Source organism: Salmo salar, chromosome 11 (assembly GCF_965601325.2).
Source record: "Salmo salar chromosome 11, fSalSal1, whole genome shotgun sequence".
NCBI lineage: Eukaryota > Metazoa > Chordata > Actinopteri > Salmoniformes > Salmonidae > Salmo > Salmo salar.
The window spans coordinates 41,747,877-41,766,168 of record NC_138301.1 but is presented as its reverse complement, the minus strand read 5'-3'; the positions used below and the strand labels follow the sequence as shown (position 1 = coordinate 41,766,168).

Genomic DNA, 18,292 nt, shown 5'->3' with positions numbered 1-18,292 from the left:
AACAACAGCAAAGGACCTTGTGAAGATGTTGGAGGAAATAGGTACAAAAGTATCTATATCCACAGTAAAACGAGTCCTATATCGACATAACCTGAAAGGCCGCCCAGCAAGGAAGAAGCCACTGCTCCAAAACTGCAATAAAAAAGCCAGACTAGGGTTTGCAACTGCACATGGGGACAAAGATCGTACTTTTTGTAGAAATGTCCTCTGGTCTGATGAAACAAAAATAGAACTGTTTGGCCATATTGACCATCGTTATGTTTGGAGGAAAAAGAGGGAGCCTTGCAAGCCGAAGAACACCATCCCAACTGTGAAGCACGGGGGGTGGCAGCATCATGTTGTGGGGGTGCGTTGCTGCAGGAGGGACTGGTGCACTTCACAAAATAGATGGCATCATAAGGAAGGAAAATTATGTGGATAGATTGAAGCAACATCTCAAGACATCAGTCAGGAAGTTAAAGCTTGGTCGCAAATGGGTCTTCCAAATGGACAATGACCCGAAGCATACTTCCAAAGTTGTGGCAAAATGGCTTAAGGACAACAAAGTCAAGGTATTGGAGTGGCCATCTCAAAGCCCTGACCTCAATCCTATAGAACATTTGTGGGCAGAACTGAAAAAGCATGTGCTGGCAATGAGGCCTACAAACCTGTCTCAGTTACACCAGCTCTGTCAGGAGGAATGGGCCAAAATTCACCCAACTTATTGTGGATGCTTGTGGAAGGCTACCTGAAATGTTTGACCCAAGTTAAACAATTTATAGGCAATGCTACCAAATACTAATTGAGTGTATGTAAACTTCTGACCCACTGGGAATGTGATGAAATGAATTAAAGCTGAAATAAATCATTCTCTCTACTATTATTCTAACATTTCACATTCTTAAGATAAAGTGGTGATCGTGACTGACCTAAGACAGGGAATTTTTACTAGGATTAAATGTCAGGAATTGTGAAAAACTGAGTTTAAATGTATTTGGCTAAGGTGTATGTAAACTTCCGACTTCAACTGTACATGTAATCAACTGTATCTCATTGTTCCTATTATCGATCAATGAAAGTACTTCTATGCACGGGATGTGAGATGTCACGGTGCGTGTATAGATGTCTTTATGTTGGGTTATGTGCTGACTCTTACGGTTCCCTCAGTCTTAGTATCCGTTGTTACATTACATGGGTCATTATGAAGTTCAGTCTGGATGGTTTGACTGTGGGGGTATGAGGTAACAGTTCAGTCTGGATGGTTTGACTGTGGGGGTATGAGGTCTTAGTATCCGTTGTTACATTACATGGGTCATTATGAAGTTCAGTCTGGGTGGTTTGACTGTGGGGGTATGAGGAAGCAGTTCAGTCTGGATGGTTTGACTGTGGGGGTATGAGGTAGCAGTTCAGTCTGGATGGTTTGACTGTGGGGGTATGAGGTAACAGTTCAGTCTGGATGGTTTGACTGTGGGGGTATGAGGTAGCAGTTCAGTCTGGATGGTTTGACTGTGGGGGTATGAAGTAGCAGTTCAGTCTGGATGGTTTGACTGTGGGGGTATGAGGTAGCAGTTCAGTCTGGATGATTTGACTGTGGGGGTATGAGGAAGCAGTTCAGTCTGGATGGTTTGACTGTGGGGGTATGAGGTAACAGTTCAGTCTGGATGGTTTGACTGTGGGGGTATGAGGTGTTCCTCATTAATACATTGGGCGCCGTGTGGTCACAACATGATTGTCAAGCATCAGTGCTATGAAAAACACAACTTTTTGTCTTTTAAAACACAGCTGTTCTGAAGATATATTCTCTGATTAGGGAAAGGGGGATACCTAGTCAGTTGTACAAGTGAATGCATTCAACTGAAACGTTTCTTCCGCATTTAACCCGAGTGCCGCAGCGGTCTAAGGCACTGCATCTCAGTGCAAGAGGCGTTACTACAGTCCCTTGTTCAAATCCAGGCTGTATCACATCCGGCCGTGATTTGGAGTCACATAGGGCGGTGCACAATTGGCCCAGCATGGTCCGGGTTTGGCCGGGGTAGGCCTTCACTGTAAATAACAATTTGTTCTTAACTGACTTGCCTAGTTAAATAAAGGTTAAATCATTTTTTTAAATAAAAATTAAATAAATAACCCAACCCCTCTGATTACATTCCACTTCATTGTTAATCAAATCGTATTTGTGACATGCGCCGAATACAACATGTGTAGACTTTACAGTGAAATGCTGACTGACAAGCCCATAACCAACCATGCAGTTGAAGAAAGTCTACTTTATCATCAGTATATTTGGTAGCAGAAGAGAGAGGACACGTATTGCTTCAACTATACCATACCAAGACACACTGTAGTTTTAAAAATAATGGAATGACTGTATTCAAACTCCATCAACTTTGCCTCTGATTATCCAGAGGAACTGATCCAAGATCTGTGCTTGCGGTGGATAGCGTGTGTGTGTCTCCGCTCACTGCTCTGTCTGAGTAGCAGAGGGACTGAGAGGAGAGTCCTCTCTGCTGGTTCAACGTGGACCTCCTTTCAGTTCAGCCACAGTCCCCTCCTACCTCCTCAGATATAGTGAGCGTTTTGACTAGCCGTGGAGTCAACCAGAGCTGAATCTTTAACAGAGCACGCTGCTGGGTCTCTCTGCCTCAGCCCCCAGACACACACACACACACACACCATACACACACACACACCGACTAAACACATGGAGTACTGCCGCGCTGTGTTTCTCTGGATCTGCTGCAGCCTGTTGCCAGGTGAGCTAATGTGTGTGTGTGTGTGTGTGTGTGTGTGTGTGTGTGTGTGTGTGTGTGTGTGTGTGTGTGTGTGTGTGTGTGTGTGTGTGTGTGTGTGTGTGTGTGTGTGTGTGTGTGTGTGTGTGTGTGTGTGTGGTCCTATGCATGTGTACAATAAGTAGTAGTTATTACATTTTATTTATTCCAGCTCTCTCTGGAAGGCACATAAAACGTTTGTGGCATAGCTTTTATAGGAGCTAAAGTTAGTCTAATGTTTGCATAAGAAGAGGCAGACAGTCTAGCTTTCAGTTCTCCAATATTTATATGGAAATGTAGACAGGAATATAATTCCACGGTGTCCTAAGTGAAGTGGCTTTCTGAAGAACTAGTAAATGAGTCTCTTCTCTCGTGCAGCGAATATGTCAAACTACTATAATATCAGTCTCATATCTTGATCTACTCTAAAATCTAAGTTTTATATCTTAGTCTCATATCTTAATCTCATATCTAGAAATACTCTGATACCTTAGTATCATATCTCGAACTAATCTCATATCTTAGTCTCATAATTTAGTCTCACATATCTTATATCATACTGTGTGAGAGAGATGGGTGCTGAGTTGGCTTATTGAAGGGATGTGCTGGTTCCCTCAGGTTTGACAGAGGTGCTCTGTCTCTCATTGGAAGCAGGTGTGTCCTTTGAAATGAAAGGTGGTGCTATCTGTTTAGAAACTAAGCGCTCAGAGTTTCCAGCATCTGGAAATGTGTGGTGCACAGCCAGAACTGGGGTCAATTACCAGTAAAATTACAATAGCAGCAACATATTGAAGTGGAATAGAGAGAGAGAGAGAGAGAGAGAATGGGTTGTTTGAATTTCCTATGGCTATATGACCTGAATTGTATAACCTGATATGATATGGACTGCACCCCGCTGTCGATCTTCATCTATTTTAATTATATGGTAATATGAGATTGGACCAATGTCAAGAGAGATTGCTATGACAGGTGGCTTCCAAAGAGTGCACACGGCTCACAATACTGGTAGCCAGCCATACTGTATATATTAGTGTAATTGCTTCAGTCTACGGCAATGTACAGTATGTCACTGTTTAAGTCATTTGGAAATGGCTGACATTTCTTGTCCTTACTGCTTTCCAGTAATGTACTACTGACCTTAATCTAACAAGCAGTTGGATAGCACTAGGTTCCCACGGTTTTTACACCCTCTTGTTGAAGTAGACTAGCTATTATTAATCTTTGATTAGACGTTGTTAGATGACATGAGGCCTGAGGGTGGAGCAGTAGAGGAAATGTCTACTGGAAATATTTGCTGAGGTAGAGGAATTTGATGTTGGGTCCAAGTTTTGGACACATACAGTCTTGCCGAGGGGAGGAGAGGTCAACCTTGCGAACACAGAAACAGTCTGGAATGAGAGAGAGAGAAGCTGTTTGGCCGGACTGGGAAAGAAGCTCTGACAATAAGACGCGAAGGGGCTGCATTCAAGATTTGATTTATTTATTGTGGTAGTTTGCTTCACTAAATGTCCTGTTTGAACGAGGCTGCTTAACATGGTCAGAATGGTGGTAGCGGGAATAGTGACATAGCAAAATGTCATGGCATACATGCTGATGACAACACATTGAGTGAAAAACTGAGGGAGCTGTGGCAGCAAAGTTAGTGGGCTTCAAGCCTTTAGTCAATAAGGACAAACTCAGTGGACACTCATCCAGACAGAGCCTACGTCTGGGGCAAACAATGTACCTTCTGAAGCAGACCAAAGGTCATTTGGTGCTGTCATTTCCACAGAGGATCAGGGTTTGCTGAAGGGTTGGCTGGATCATTCTGACATATTCACAGCTGTCCACTGCTGCTGTCTATATGTGATCTTGCAGCTGTAACCAGTTGCAGCACTGTGGATGGGGCTGTATTTAGAGATTGAAACAGTGAGCCACATGAAGAGTGCACAGTCTGTTTGAGGTATGAACAGCCTGCGGGCATTCAACGGTTTTCCAAAGCTGTCACACAAGCCTGGCCGTGTTGTCAAGACAACACTTTACTTGTTAGGCCTGAGTGCGAGAGGGCAGGTTTAGAGGGCCAGGTTGGACTTGTTACACTGCTCATTGAGTTTTATGGGTTCATTAAGCGAGCAGTGTCAAATCTCGCTCGGGCTGCACAAAAACACACAAAAACTGTTTAAAGTAAATAGTGGAGTTTGAAAATGGTGTTGCTTTTTAAAAAATCCGGTCGTTACCAATTTCTTCGCTCACATACAGTCTGTATTCTTCACCTGTTAGATGCCTAATGCAACATGTTTGTCCTCGTACAGCATGTTTATCCCAACGCTACATGTTTGTCCTCGTACAGCATGTTTATCCCAACGCAACACGTTTGTCCTCGTACATCATGTTTATCCCAACGCAACATGTTTGTCCTCATACAGCATGTTTATCCCAACGCAACACGTTTGTCCTCGTACATCATGTTTATCCCAACGCAACATGTTTGTCCTCGTACAGCATGTTTATCCCAACGCAACATGTTTGTCCTCGTACATCATGTTTATCCCAACGCAACATGTTTGTCCTCGTACATCATGTTTATCCCAACTCAACATGTTTGTCCTCGTACATCATGTTTATCCCAACGCAACATGTTTGTCCTCGTACAGCATGTTTATCCCAACGCAACATGTTTGTCCTCGTACATCATGTTTATCCCAACGCAACATGTTTGTCCTCGTACATCATGTTTATCCCAACGCAACATGTTTGTCCTCGTACATCATGTTTATCCCAACGCAACATGTTTGTCCTCGTACATCATGTTTATCCCAACGCTACATGTTTGTCCTCGTACAGCATGTTTATCCCAACGCAACATGTTTGTCCTCGTACATCATGTTTATCCCAACGCAACATGTTTGTCCTCGTACAGCATGTTTATCCCAACGCAACATGTTTGTCCTCGTACAGCATGTTTATCCCAACGCAACATGTTTGTCCTCGTACAGCATGTTTATCCCAACGCTACATGTTTGTCCTCGTACAGCATGTTTATCCCAACGCTACATGTTTGTCCTCGTACATCATGTTTATCCCAACGCAACATGTTTGTCCTCGTACATCATGTTTATCCCAACGCTACATGTTTGTCCTCGTACAGCATGTTTATCCCAACGCAACATGTTTGTCCTCGTACAGCATGTTTATCCCAACGCTACATGTTTGTCCTCGTACATCATGTTTATCCCAACGCTACATGTTTGTCCTCGTACAGCATGTTTATCCCAACGCTACATGTTTGTCCTCGTACATCATGTTTATCCCAACGCAACATGTTTGTCCTCGTACATCATGTTTATCCCAACGCAACATGTTTGTCCTCGTACAGCATGTTTATCCCAACGCTACATGTTTGTCCTCGTACAGCATGTTTATCCCAACGCAACACGTTTGTCCTCGTACATCATGTTTATCCCAACGCAACATGTTTGTCCTCGTACATCATGTTTATCCCAACGCAACATGTTTGTCCTCGTACAGCATGTTTATCCCAACGCAACATGTTTGTCCTCGTACATCATGTTTATCCCAACGCTACATGTTTGTCCTCGTACAGCATGTTTATCCCAACGCAACATGTTTGTCCTCGTACATCATGTTTATCCCAACGCAACATGTTTGTCCTCATACAGAGCCCTCAGTAATTATTGGGACAGTGCATCATTTTCTCTTCTTTGGGCTCTAAACTCCAAAACTGTGGATTTGAAAGAATGACTATGCTGTTAAATTGCAGACTGTCATCTTTAATTTGAGGGTAAATTCATCCATGTTGGTTGAACTGTTTAGAAACATAGCACTTTTTGTACACAGTCAGACTGTGACAGTCCCTTCATTTTAAGGGACCAAAAAAATTGGGACAAATTCTCTTATATGTGTATAAAAGTAGTAAAAAGTTAAGAATTTGGTCCCATATTCATAGCACTCAATGACTACATCAAGCTTGTGACTCCACACATTTGATGGATGCGTTTGCTGTTTGTTTTGGTTGTGTTTCAGATTATTTTGTGCCCAAAATAAATTAATGGTAAATAATGTATTGTGTAATTTTATTGTACATGAGAATATAATATGTTTCTGAACAATTCTACAGTAATGTGGATGCTAACATGATTACAGTTAATCCTGAATGAATTGTGAATAATGATGAGTGAGAAAGTTACAGACGGACAAATATCGTAGCCCCAGGAAATGCTAACATCTCACCATTACAATAACAGGGAGGGGGGGGTTATGATATTTGTGCATCTGTAACTTTCTCACTATGTAGAAAACGTGCTGTAATTTCTAAACGGTTCACCCGATATCGTGAAAATACCCTCAAATTAAAGCTGACAGACTGCATAGTCATTGTTTGATTTCAAATCTAAACTTTTGAAGTACTGTACAGGGTCAATGTCCCAATAATGAATCAGTATGTCATTCAGCCTGTCCTTAGACACTGACTGTTGCAGTTATGAATGTCCTGATGTCTCCACAGTGGCTTACAGCTGTGCATGACAACTCACCCCAGACCTGCTCTGTAGGCATGGCTTATACAGTACATGGCACTGCTTCAAGCTCTGCCACGGAGGATTTTGTTAACCCTGGGAGGGCTTAGAGCTGGCCGAGAAGGCAGACAGCGTGCTTAGCAGTGCCAAACTCCTGTGTGGGAGTGGCACATCTGGTGCCAGATACTCCATCATGACTCACATCCCATCATGTCACCAGCACCATCCATTGTGAAGCATCTTTCAACAGGGCTCAGATGAGCTTTCCAGAGAAAAGCCATCCAGTGCAAGAAGATCCAGAACGGGCCAACTAAAAGATGCTGAGTTGCACCTTTTACCTCATGTGAGGTGTACACCTCCAATCGCAGGGCTGCTCTTTTGTGCACGAGCTGCAATGTGAATTCCTTCATAAAGTACAGAGAACGTTTGACCGTTTCATATTAGAATCTGGAACATTGACTTCTCCACCACTTATAGGTGAACCAATGAAGGCTGATTTTCAGAGAGGTGGTGGAGAGCTGCCGTCTCACCATGCGGATTTGGTTAAACTCAATCTGCTGGCCCAGAATCTTGGCCTGTGGGTAACAGTCATGCCCTGAAGCATTATGACTGTTACCCACACACAGACCAGCATGGCAGACGCTGTGAGGTGGCCATGTGTGTGGAGATGAAGTCTTTCACATCTTCCCTGAAAGGCCCCCGTGTCTATGTTTGACAAATTGTAGAATAGTTATTTTGTTCAGCACTGTGTAGAGCTGTGTATGATGCATCCAAGTCCCAGGTCACATTATGGGCGTTGCATGCATCCTTTTAAAGGGCATCAGCATCCCCTCTCATGAACTGAAACCTGACCATAACGCTGAGTAGCATGAAGCTCCATCAAGTCCTGTGTGAGGATCCATTCTAGCAGGCGTTGCACCCCTGGCTGTTCATAGTGCACCCGTGGGTCGTCTCTCCATCAGTGGGGCTGCGGTGGAGCTCCTGCAGCTTGGTGCTGGTTTATTTATCTGGGCAGAAGAGCCGGTATACAGGAAACCCGGCAAGACTCTGGCCTAGCTTTAGGAGCTGCTGATATTACTGGGAATATTAAATTGCTCTGCCACATTAGGGGTTTGAAATGGAAACTGGATCTCCTCCCCATCTCACGCTTTCACCTCCACTCTTTCCGTCTCTCGCTCATTTTCTCTCTATGTTGTTCTTTTTGCTCTCTCTTTTTCTTGGTAGGAAGTACAGCAAAGCTGCTCTGTGATGGTATCTGGGATAGTTTTCTTTCTATAACGAGCCTCGAAGACATCAAAGCGCCGGCTAGAGGAGTCATTTGTGTTTATGTGTACTTAAGACGGCACGCCTAGAAAAATTATGAAAACCCATATGGGAAAGAATTCAAATACACCACCTGCTGTGAAAAATTATAGCTGTTCAACACCATTTCTTCCAACATTTAGCAGCATTTTTTATTTCAGCTTAATTAAAATACTTGACTCCCTCTGGATAATATTTTGGGGGAGATCAAAGAACAGCTGACCATGTGAACCATTCATGCAACAGGAAATTAGCAATGTGGGGAATATGTCAATATTTAGATTGAGCTGCATACTGTACATTGCAGTGATGGTAGCCATGAATGGAAGTTTTCTCCAACCAGAACATATATTTTATGACCGTGTCATTCAATTTGGCAGGAAACAATGTGATGCCTTATCAACAACTGAACCATTTAGCAATAATATATGCTAGATATACAGTGCCTTCAGAAAGTATTCAGACCCCTTGTCTTTTTCCACATTTTGTTAAGTACAAGCCTTATTCGTAACGGCTGTCGTAGAGAGGGGACCAAGGCGCAGCGTGTTGAACTCAGAATACTAAAGACAAAATAACAAACAAACAGCCAACAGTTCTGTCAGGTACACAGACTAACTAAACAGAAAATAACTACCCACAAACACAGGTGGAAAAAAACCCTACTTAAGTATGATCTCCAATTAGAGACAACAAGAACCAGCTGCCTCTAATTGGAGATCATCCCCCAAAAAATCAACATAGAAATAGAAAACTAGAACTAAACATAGATATAGAAAACATAGAAAAACACAAAACACCCCCTGTCACACCCTGACCTACTCTACCATAGAAAATAACATCTTACTATGGTCAGGACGTGACATTATTCTAAAATTGATTACATTGTGTCACGTCCTGACCAGTATAGAGTATATTTGGTTATTGTAGTTTGGTCAGGACGTGGCAGAGGGGAGTTGATGTATGTTTATGGGGTTTGTCACTGGTCTATGTCTGTGTTTCTATTTCTAGTTAATTGGGGTTGGACTCTCAATTGAAGGCAGGTGTGTTGAGTTGCCTTTGATTGGGAGTCCTATATAGTGGGGTGTGTTTGTCTTTGTGTTTCGTGGGTAGTTGTTTTTTGCACTGCTAGTTATAGCCTGCAAAACTGTCTCCTGTCGTGTTGTCTGCATTTATTGTTTTTTCGTGATCAACGTGTTTAATAAACATGATGTTGAGCACACAACCTGCTGCGTATTGGTCCACGTTCTCCGACAGTGATTTCGCAATATCGTCAGAAGACGAGGTTCGTGACACATTGTTTCTTTTCCTCATCAATCTATACACAATACACCATAATGACAAAGCAAAAACAGGTTTTTAGAAATGTTTGCTAATATTATACAAAAATGAAAAACTGAAATATCACATTTACATAAGTATTCAGACCTTTTACTCAGTACTTTGTTGAAGCACCTTTGACAGTGATTACAGACTTGAGTCTTCATGGGTATGATGCTACAAGCTTGGCACACCTGTAATTGGGGAGTTTCTCCCATTCTTCTTTGCAGATCCTCTCAAACTCTTTCAGATTGGATGTGGAGCGTTGCTGCACAGCAATCCAGAGATGTTTCATCGGGTTCAAGTCCGGGCTCTGGCTGGGCCACTCAAGGACATTCAGAGACTTGTCCCGAAGCCACTCCTGCGTTGTCTTGGCTGTGTGCTTAGGGTTGTTCTCTTGTTTTAAGGTGAACCTTTGCCCCAGTCTGAGGTCCTGAGCGCTCTGGAGCAGGTTTTCATCAAGGATCTCTTTTGTCCTTTGCTCCGTTCATCTTTGCCTCGATCCTGACTAGTCTCCCAGTCCCTGTTGCGGAAAAAACATCCCCACAGCATGATGCTGCCACCACCATGCTTCACTGTAGAGATGGTGCAAGGTTTCCTCCAGACGTGACGCTTGGCATTCAGGGCAAAGAGTTCGATCTTGGTTTCATCAGACCAGAGAATCTTGTTTCTCATGGTCTGAAAGTCTTTAGGTGTCTTTTGGCAAACTCCAAGCGGGCTGTCATGTGCCTTTTACTGAGGAGTGGCTTCCATCTGGTCACTCTGATTGGTGGAGTGCTGCAGAGATGGTTGTCCTTCTGGAAGGTTCTCCCAGCTCCACAGAGGAACTCCCTGACCAAGGCCCTTCTCCCCCTATTGTCCAGTTTGGCCAGGCTGCCAGCTCTAGGAAGAGTCTTGGTGGTTCCTGTCACATATACTCCCTCTCCGGCACTCGAGGTCAACAGGCTGCTCATTATTCCGCACATTATTCCGCACATTATTACGCACACTTCTCACCAGCACCTCATCAGACCTGAACTCCATCACCTGCCTGATTACCTTCCCTATAAATGTCACTCCCTTTGATTCTTTCCCTAGGCATAATTGTTTCTGTTCCAGTGTTCATGTCTGTACGCTACCCGTGTTTCTTGTTTTGTTCTATGTTCATTTATTTATTAAATACACTCCCTGAACTTGCGTCCCGACTCCCAGCGTACATGTTACAGTTCCAAACTTCTTCCATTTAAGAATGATGGAGGCCACTGTGTTCTTGGGGACCTTCAATGCTGCAGAAATATTTTATTAGGATCCCCATTAGCTGTTGCAAAAGCAGCAGCAACTCTTCCTGGGGTCCACACAAAACATGAAACATAATACAGAATGACATACTACAGAACAGTAATAGACAAGAACAGCTCAAGGAAAGAACTAAATGCATTTTTAAAAAGGCACACGTTGCCTACATATCAATGCATACACACAAACTATCTAGGTCAAAGAGCGGAGAGGCGTTGTGCCACGAGGCGTTGTGCCACAATCCTGTCTTGGAGCTCTACGGACAATTCCTTTGACCTCATGGCTTGGTTTTTGCTCTGACATGCACTGTCAACTGTGGGACCTTATATAGAGTGCCTTGCAAAAGTATTCACCCCCTTGGCATTTTTCCTATTTTGTTGTATTACAGCCTGTAATTGAAATAGATTTTTATTTGGATTTCATGTAATGGACATAGACATAACAGTCCAAATTGGTGAAGTGAAATGAAAAAAATAAGTTGTTTCAAATCTTTTTTCTTTTTTTTTTTACATTTAAACGGAAAAATGTTGCGTGCTTAAGTATTCACTCCCTTTGCTATGAAGCCCCTAAATAAGATCTGGTGCAACCAATTACCTTCAGAAGTCACATAACTAGTTAAAAAAGTCCACCTGTGTGCAATCTAAGTGTCACAGGATCTGTCACATGATCTCAGTATATATTCACCTGTTCTGAAAGGCCCCAGAGTCTGCAACACCACTAAGCAAGGGGCACCACCAAGCAAGTGGCACCATGACGACCAAGGAGCTCTCCAACCAGGTCAGGGACACAGTTGTGGAAAAGTACAGATCAGGGTGTGGTTATAAAAAAAATATCCGAAACTTTGAACATCCCACAGAACACCATTAAATCCATTATAATTTTTTTTTTAAGAATATGGCACCACAACAAACCTGCCAAGAGAGGGCCGCCCACCAAAACTCATGGACCAGGCAAGGAGGGCATTAATCAGAGAGGCAACAAAGAGACCAAGATAACCCTGAAGGAGCTGCAAAGCTCCACATCGGAGATTTAAGTATCTGTACCTAGGACCACTTTAAGCCGTACACTCCACAGAGCTGGGCTTTACGGAAGAGTGGTCAGAAAAAAAGCCATTGCTTAAATAAAAAAAGAAGCAAACACGTTTGGTGTTCGCCAAAAGGCATGTGGGCGACTCCCCAAACATATGGAAGAAGGTACTCTGGTTAGATGAGACTAAAACTGAGCTTTTTGGCCATCAAGGAAAACGCTATGTCCCCAAACCCAACACCTCTCATCACCCCGAGAACCCCATCCCCACAGTGAAGCATGGTGGTGGCAGCATCATGCTGTGGGTATGTTTCTCATCGGCAGAGTCTGGGAAACTGATCAGAATTGAAGGAATGATGGATGGTGCTAAATACAGGGACATTTTTTAGGGAAACCTGATTCAGTCTTCAAGAGATTTGAGACTGGGACGGAGGTTCACCTTCCAGCAGGACAATGACCCTAAGCATACTGCTAAAGCAACACTCGGGTGGTTTAAGGGGACACTTTTAAATGTCTTGGAATGGCCTAGTACACAAGCGGAACCCATCCAACTTGAAGGAGCTAGAGCAGTTTTGCCCTGAAGAATGGGCAAAAATCCCAGTGGCTAGATGTGCCAAGCTTATAGAGACATACCCCAAGAGACTTGCAGCTGTAATTGCTGAAAAAGGTGGCTCTACAAAGTATTGACTTTGGGGTGGTGAATAGTTATTCAGGCTCAAATTTTAAGTTTTTTGGCCTTATTTCTTGTTTGTTTTACTATAAAAAATATTTAGCATCTTCAAAGTGGTTGTGTAAATCAAATGATACAAACCCCCCCAAAAATGTATTTTAATTCCAGGTTGTAAGGCTGCCACTGTAGACCGCTGTGTGCCTTTCCAAATCATGTCCAATAAATTGATTTTACCACAGGTGGACTCCAATCAAGTTGTAGAAACATCTCAAGGATGATCAATGGAAACAGGATGCACCTGAGCTCAATTTTGAGTCTCATAGCAAAAGGTCTGAATACTTATGTAAATAAGGTTTTTCTGTTTTTTTGTTTTTAAAACATTTGCAAACATTTCTAAAAACCTATTTTTGCTTTGTCATTATGGGGTATTGTGTGTAGATTACTGAGGAAATTGTTTTATTTAATACATTTTAGAATAAGGCTGTAACGTAACAAAATGTGGAAAGAATCAAGTGATCTGAATACTTCCCGAAGGCACTGTATGCTCACATATACTCTTGTATAATTTCTCTTGACAGAGGAGCAACATCTGTTGGCAGAATATACTAGTGAGACATATATATTTTGGAGGATTATAAAGATATTTTTTCTGCAGTTGCAGTGCTCTCATTAGATTTCAATTCTTCAGCTGCCTTGAAAGCAGAGGTAATCTCATTTAAAACTGTCAATGTGAAAAATCTAACTGTTCTAAAGAATGAACCACGACAGTACTATATTTCAAAGGAAATGGTTATTGTCCTGACTTTGACTTTGATACTCTTCTTTCATGGTATTGAATCCCAACTGTTAACTGCATCTCGCAAGTGACTGATGTTTCGTTCAAATGTATATAGACTGTATATAGACTTTCTTTCTTACTTTCTATGAAAAAAAAAAAATCATAATTTTAACTACTAGGGCCAGGACGATACCATCGAAACTTGTTAGTATCGTAACAAAGAAACAAAACACAATGCGGATTTAAGATCTTTAGGAAAACAGCCCTAATGTTGAAACAAACATCATTATGATGTCATCCAGAGTCACATGTATTTATTTTACATTTACATTTTACATTTAAGTCATTTAGCAGACGCTCTTATCCAGAGCGACTTACAAAATGGTGCATTCACCTTATGATATCCAGTGGAACAACCACTTTACAATAGTGCATCTAAATCTTTTAAGGGGGGGGGGGGGGGGGGGGGGTTAGAAGGATTACTTTATCCTATCCTAGGTATTCATTAAAGAGGTGGGGTTTCAGGTGTCTCCGGAAGGTGGTGATTGACTCCGCTGTCCTGGCGTCGTGAGGGAGCTTGTTCCACCATTGGGGTGCCAGAGCAGCGAACAGTTTTGACTGGGCTGAGCGGGAACTGTGCTTCCTCAGAGGTAGGGGGGCCAGCAGGCCAGTGGTGGATGAACGCAGTGCCCTTGTTTGGGTGTAGGGCCTGATCAGAGCCTGAAGGTATGGAGGTGCCGTTCCCTTCACAGCTCCGTAGGCAATCACCATGGTCTTGTAGCGGATGCGAGCTTCAACTGGAAGCCAGTAGAGAGAGCGGAGGAGCGGGGTGACGTGAGAGAACTTGGGAAGGTTGAACACCAGACGGGCTGCGGCGTTCTGGATGAGTTGTAGGGGTTTAATGGCACAGGCAGGGAGCCCAGCCAACAGCGAGTTGCAGTAATCCAGACGGGAGATGACAAGTGCCTGGATTAGGACCTGCGCCGCTTCCTGTGTGAGGCAGGGTTGTACTCTGCGAATGTTGTAGAGCATGAACCTACAGGATCGGGTCACCGCCTTGATGTTAGTGGAGAACGACAGGGTGTTGTCCAGGATCACGCCAAGGTTCTTAGCACTCTGGGAGGAGGACACAAGGGAGTTGTCAACCGTGATGGCGAGATCATGGAACGGGCAGTCCTTCCCCGGGAGGAAGAGCAGCTCCGTCTTGCCGAGGTTCAGCTTGAGCTGGTGATCCGTCATCCACACTGATATGTCTGACAGACATGCAGAGATGCGATTCGCCGCCTGGTTATCAGAAGGGGGAAAGGAGAAGATTAATTGTGTGTCGTCTGCATAGCAATGATAGGAGAGACCATGTGAGGATATGACAGAGCCAAGTGACTTGGTGTATAGCGAGAATAGGAGAGGGCCTAGAACAGAGCCCTGGGGGACACCAGTGGTGAGAGCGCATGGTGCGGAGACAGATTCTCGCCACGCCACCTGGTAGGAGCGACCTGTCAGGTAGGACGCAATCCAAGCGTGGGCCGCGCCGGAGATGCCCAACTCGGAGAGGGTGGAGAGGAGGATCTGATGGTTCACAGTATCAAAGGCAGCAGATAGGTCTAGAAGGATGAGAGCAGAGGAGAGAGAGTTAGCTTTAGCAGTGCGGAGAGCCTCCGTGACACAGAGAAGAGCAGTCTCAGTTGAATGCCCAGTCTTGAAACCTGACTGATTAGGATCAAGAAGGTCATTCTGAGAGAGATAGCAGGAGAGCTGGCCAAGGACGGCACGTTCAAGAGTTTTGGAGAGAAAAGAAAGAAGGGATACTGGTCTGTAGTTGTTGACATCGGAGGGATCGAGTGTAGGTTTTTTCAGAAGGGGTGCAACTCTCACTCTCTTGAAGACGGAAGGGACGTAGCCAGCGGTCAAGGATGAGTTGATGAGCGAGGTGAGGAAGGGGAGAAGGTCTCCGGAAATGGTCTGGAGAAGAGAGGAGGGGATAGGGTCAAGTGGGCAGGTTGTTGGGCGGCCGGCCGTCACAAGACGCGAGATTTCATCTGGAGAGAGAGGGGAGAAAGAGGTCAAAGCACAGGGTAGGGCAGTGTGAGCAGGACCAGCGGTGTCGTTTGACTTAGCAAACGAGGATCGGATATCGTCAACCTTCTTTTCAAAATGGTTGACGAAGTCATCCGCAGAGAGGGAGGAGGGGGGGGGGGGAGGAGGATTCAGGAGGGAGGAGAAGGTAGCAAAGAGCTTCCTAGGGTTAGAGGCAGATGCTTGGAATTTAGAGTGGTAGAAAGTGGCTTTAGCAGCAGAGACAGAAGAGGAGAATGTAGAGAGGAGTGAGTGAAAGGATGCCAGGTCCGCAGGGAGGCGAGTTTTCCTCCATTTCCGCTCGGCTGCCCGGAGCCTTGTTCTGTGAGCTCGTAGTGAGTCGTCGAGCCACGGAGCAGGAGGGGAGGACCGAGCCGGCCTGGAGGATAGGGGACAGAGAAAATCAAAGGATGCAGAAAGGGAGGAGAGGAGGGTTGAGGAGGCAGAATCAGGAGATAGGTTGGAGAAGGTTTGAGCAGAGGGAAGAGATGATAGGATGGAAGAGGAGAGAGTAGCGGGAGAGAGAGAGCGAAGGTTGGGACGGCGCAATACCATCCGAGTAGGGGCAGAGTGAGAAGTGTTGGATGAGAGCAAGAGGGAAAAGGATACAAGGTAGTGGTCGGAGATTTGGAGGGGAGTTGCAATGAGATTAGTGGAAGAACAGCATCTAGTAAAGATGAGGTCAAGCGTATTGCCTGCCTTGTGAGTAGGGGGGGAAGGTGAGAGGGTGAGGTCAAAAGAGGAGAGGAGTGGAAAGAAGGAGGCAGAGAGGAATGAGTCGAAGGTAGACGTGGGGAGGTTAAAGTCACCCAGAACTGTGAGAGGTGAGCCATCCTGAGGAAAGGAACTTATCAAGGCGTCAAGCTCATTGATGAACTCTCCAAGGGAACCTGGAGGGCGATAAATGATAAGGATGTTAAGCTTGAAAGGGCTGGTAACTGTGACAGCATGGAATTCAAATGAGGAGATAGACAGATGGGTCAGGGGAGAAAGAGAGAATGTCCACTTGGGAGAGATGAGGATTCCAGTGCCACCACCCCGCTGGCTCGATGCTCTAGGGGTATGCGAGAACACGTGGGCAGACGAAGAGAGAGCAGTAGGAGTAGCAGTGTTATCTGTGGTAATCCATGTTTCCGTCAGCGCCAGGAAGTCTAGGGACTGGAGGGTAGCATAGGCTGAGATGAACTCAGCCTTGTTGGCTGCAGACCGGCAGTTCCAGAGGCTGCCGGAGACCTGGAACTCCACGTGGGTCGTGCGCGCTGGGACCACCAGGTTAGAGTGGCAGCAGCCACGCGGTGTGAAGCGTTTGTATGGCCTGTGCAGAGGGGAGAGAACAGGGATAGACAGACACATAGTTGACAAGCTACAGATAGATACATTAAGATACATTTTCTATCTATAGCTCACAATATTTTACATACAGCAGGTTTTTAAAGGACTGACTAGTTTGGTCTGCTTTGTGTTTACATTTTTGGCATGGAAAACATATTGTGATAATGGTATTGTCCTGGCCCTACTCACTATCAGTACCAGCAATTGAATAACGAGTTCCAATCCATTTCACACGTTTGTCCAATACACACTTTTCTCTGTCAAGTCCCTTTGTCCATCAAATGGAAATAAAAATGTACTTGGCCATTTTCTGCTTTTAACTATTTATTTAATATATCAGCTCTCCATACTGCTCTAATCTTGGTAAAAATGATTAGCAATACACAACAAAACCATACCTGAACTGCCGCTTGTATAGTCTCTGAACCATTGGTTTGCCTCTCAGTGCTGAAGCTAACCCAACTTTGACCTTCTATGTCAGTTGTTATAAAACTATTTATTTGTTATGTCGCCTCATAAACTTTGTTGGTGCTTTTACGTTGTGATCCCAGTAACAAAATACATTTCCCACGGCGACCAGTTTTGATAGCCTTTAGCCTTACCCTCATCCTACTCCTCCTCTGTTCCTCGGGTGATTTGGAGGTAAACCCAGGCACTGCATGTCCCCAGGCACCCTCATTTGTTGACTTCTGTGATCGAAAAAGCCTTGGTTTCATGCATGTCAACATCAGAAGCCTCCTCCCTAAGTTCGTTTTACTCACTGCTTTAGCACACTCCGCCAACCCTGATGTCCTTGCCGTGTCTGAATCCTGGCTTAGGAAGGCCACCAAAAATTCTGAGATTTCCATACCCAACTACAACATTTTTCATCAAGATAGAACTACCAAAGGGGGAGGAGTTGCAATCTACTGCAGAGATAGCCTGCAAAGTTCTGTCATACTTTCCAGGTCTATACCCAAACAGTTGGAACTTCTAATTTTAAAAATTAAATCTCTCCAGAAATAAGTCTCTCACTGTTGCTGCCTGCTATCGACCCCCCTCCGCTCCCAGCTGTGCCCTGGACACCATTTGTGTATTGATCGCCCCCCATCTAGCCTCAGAGTTCGTTCTGTTAGGTGACCTAAACTGAGATATGCTTAACACCCCGGCAGTCCTACAATTTAAGCTAGATGCCCTCAATCTCACACAAATCATCAAGGAACCCACCAGGTACAACCCCAAATCCGTAAACATGGGCACCCTCATAGACGTTATCCTG

The 18,292-nt window shown here is 44.4% G+C and overlaps 1 protein-coding gene across 1 annotated transcript in view; it reads left to right on the top strand.

Annotated features, from left to right (window-relative positions):
* The first annotated feature begins 2,551 nt into the window (after positions 1 to 2,551).
* Positions 2,552 to 18,292, top strand: part of LOC106591088 (integrin alpha-11) — a 215,535-nt gene continuing 199,794 nt past the window's right edge. Inside the window, exon 1 of the mRNA XM_082957948.1 lies at positions 2,552 to 2,732. Within this exon, the coding sequence (XP_082814074.1) occupies positions 2,681 to 2,732 (52 nt within the window). The 5' untranslated portion in view covers positions 2,552 to 2,680. The remainder of the gene's footprint in view (positions 2,733 to 18,292) is intronic.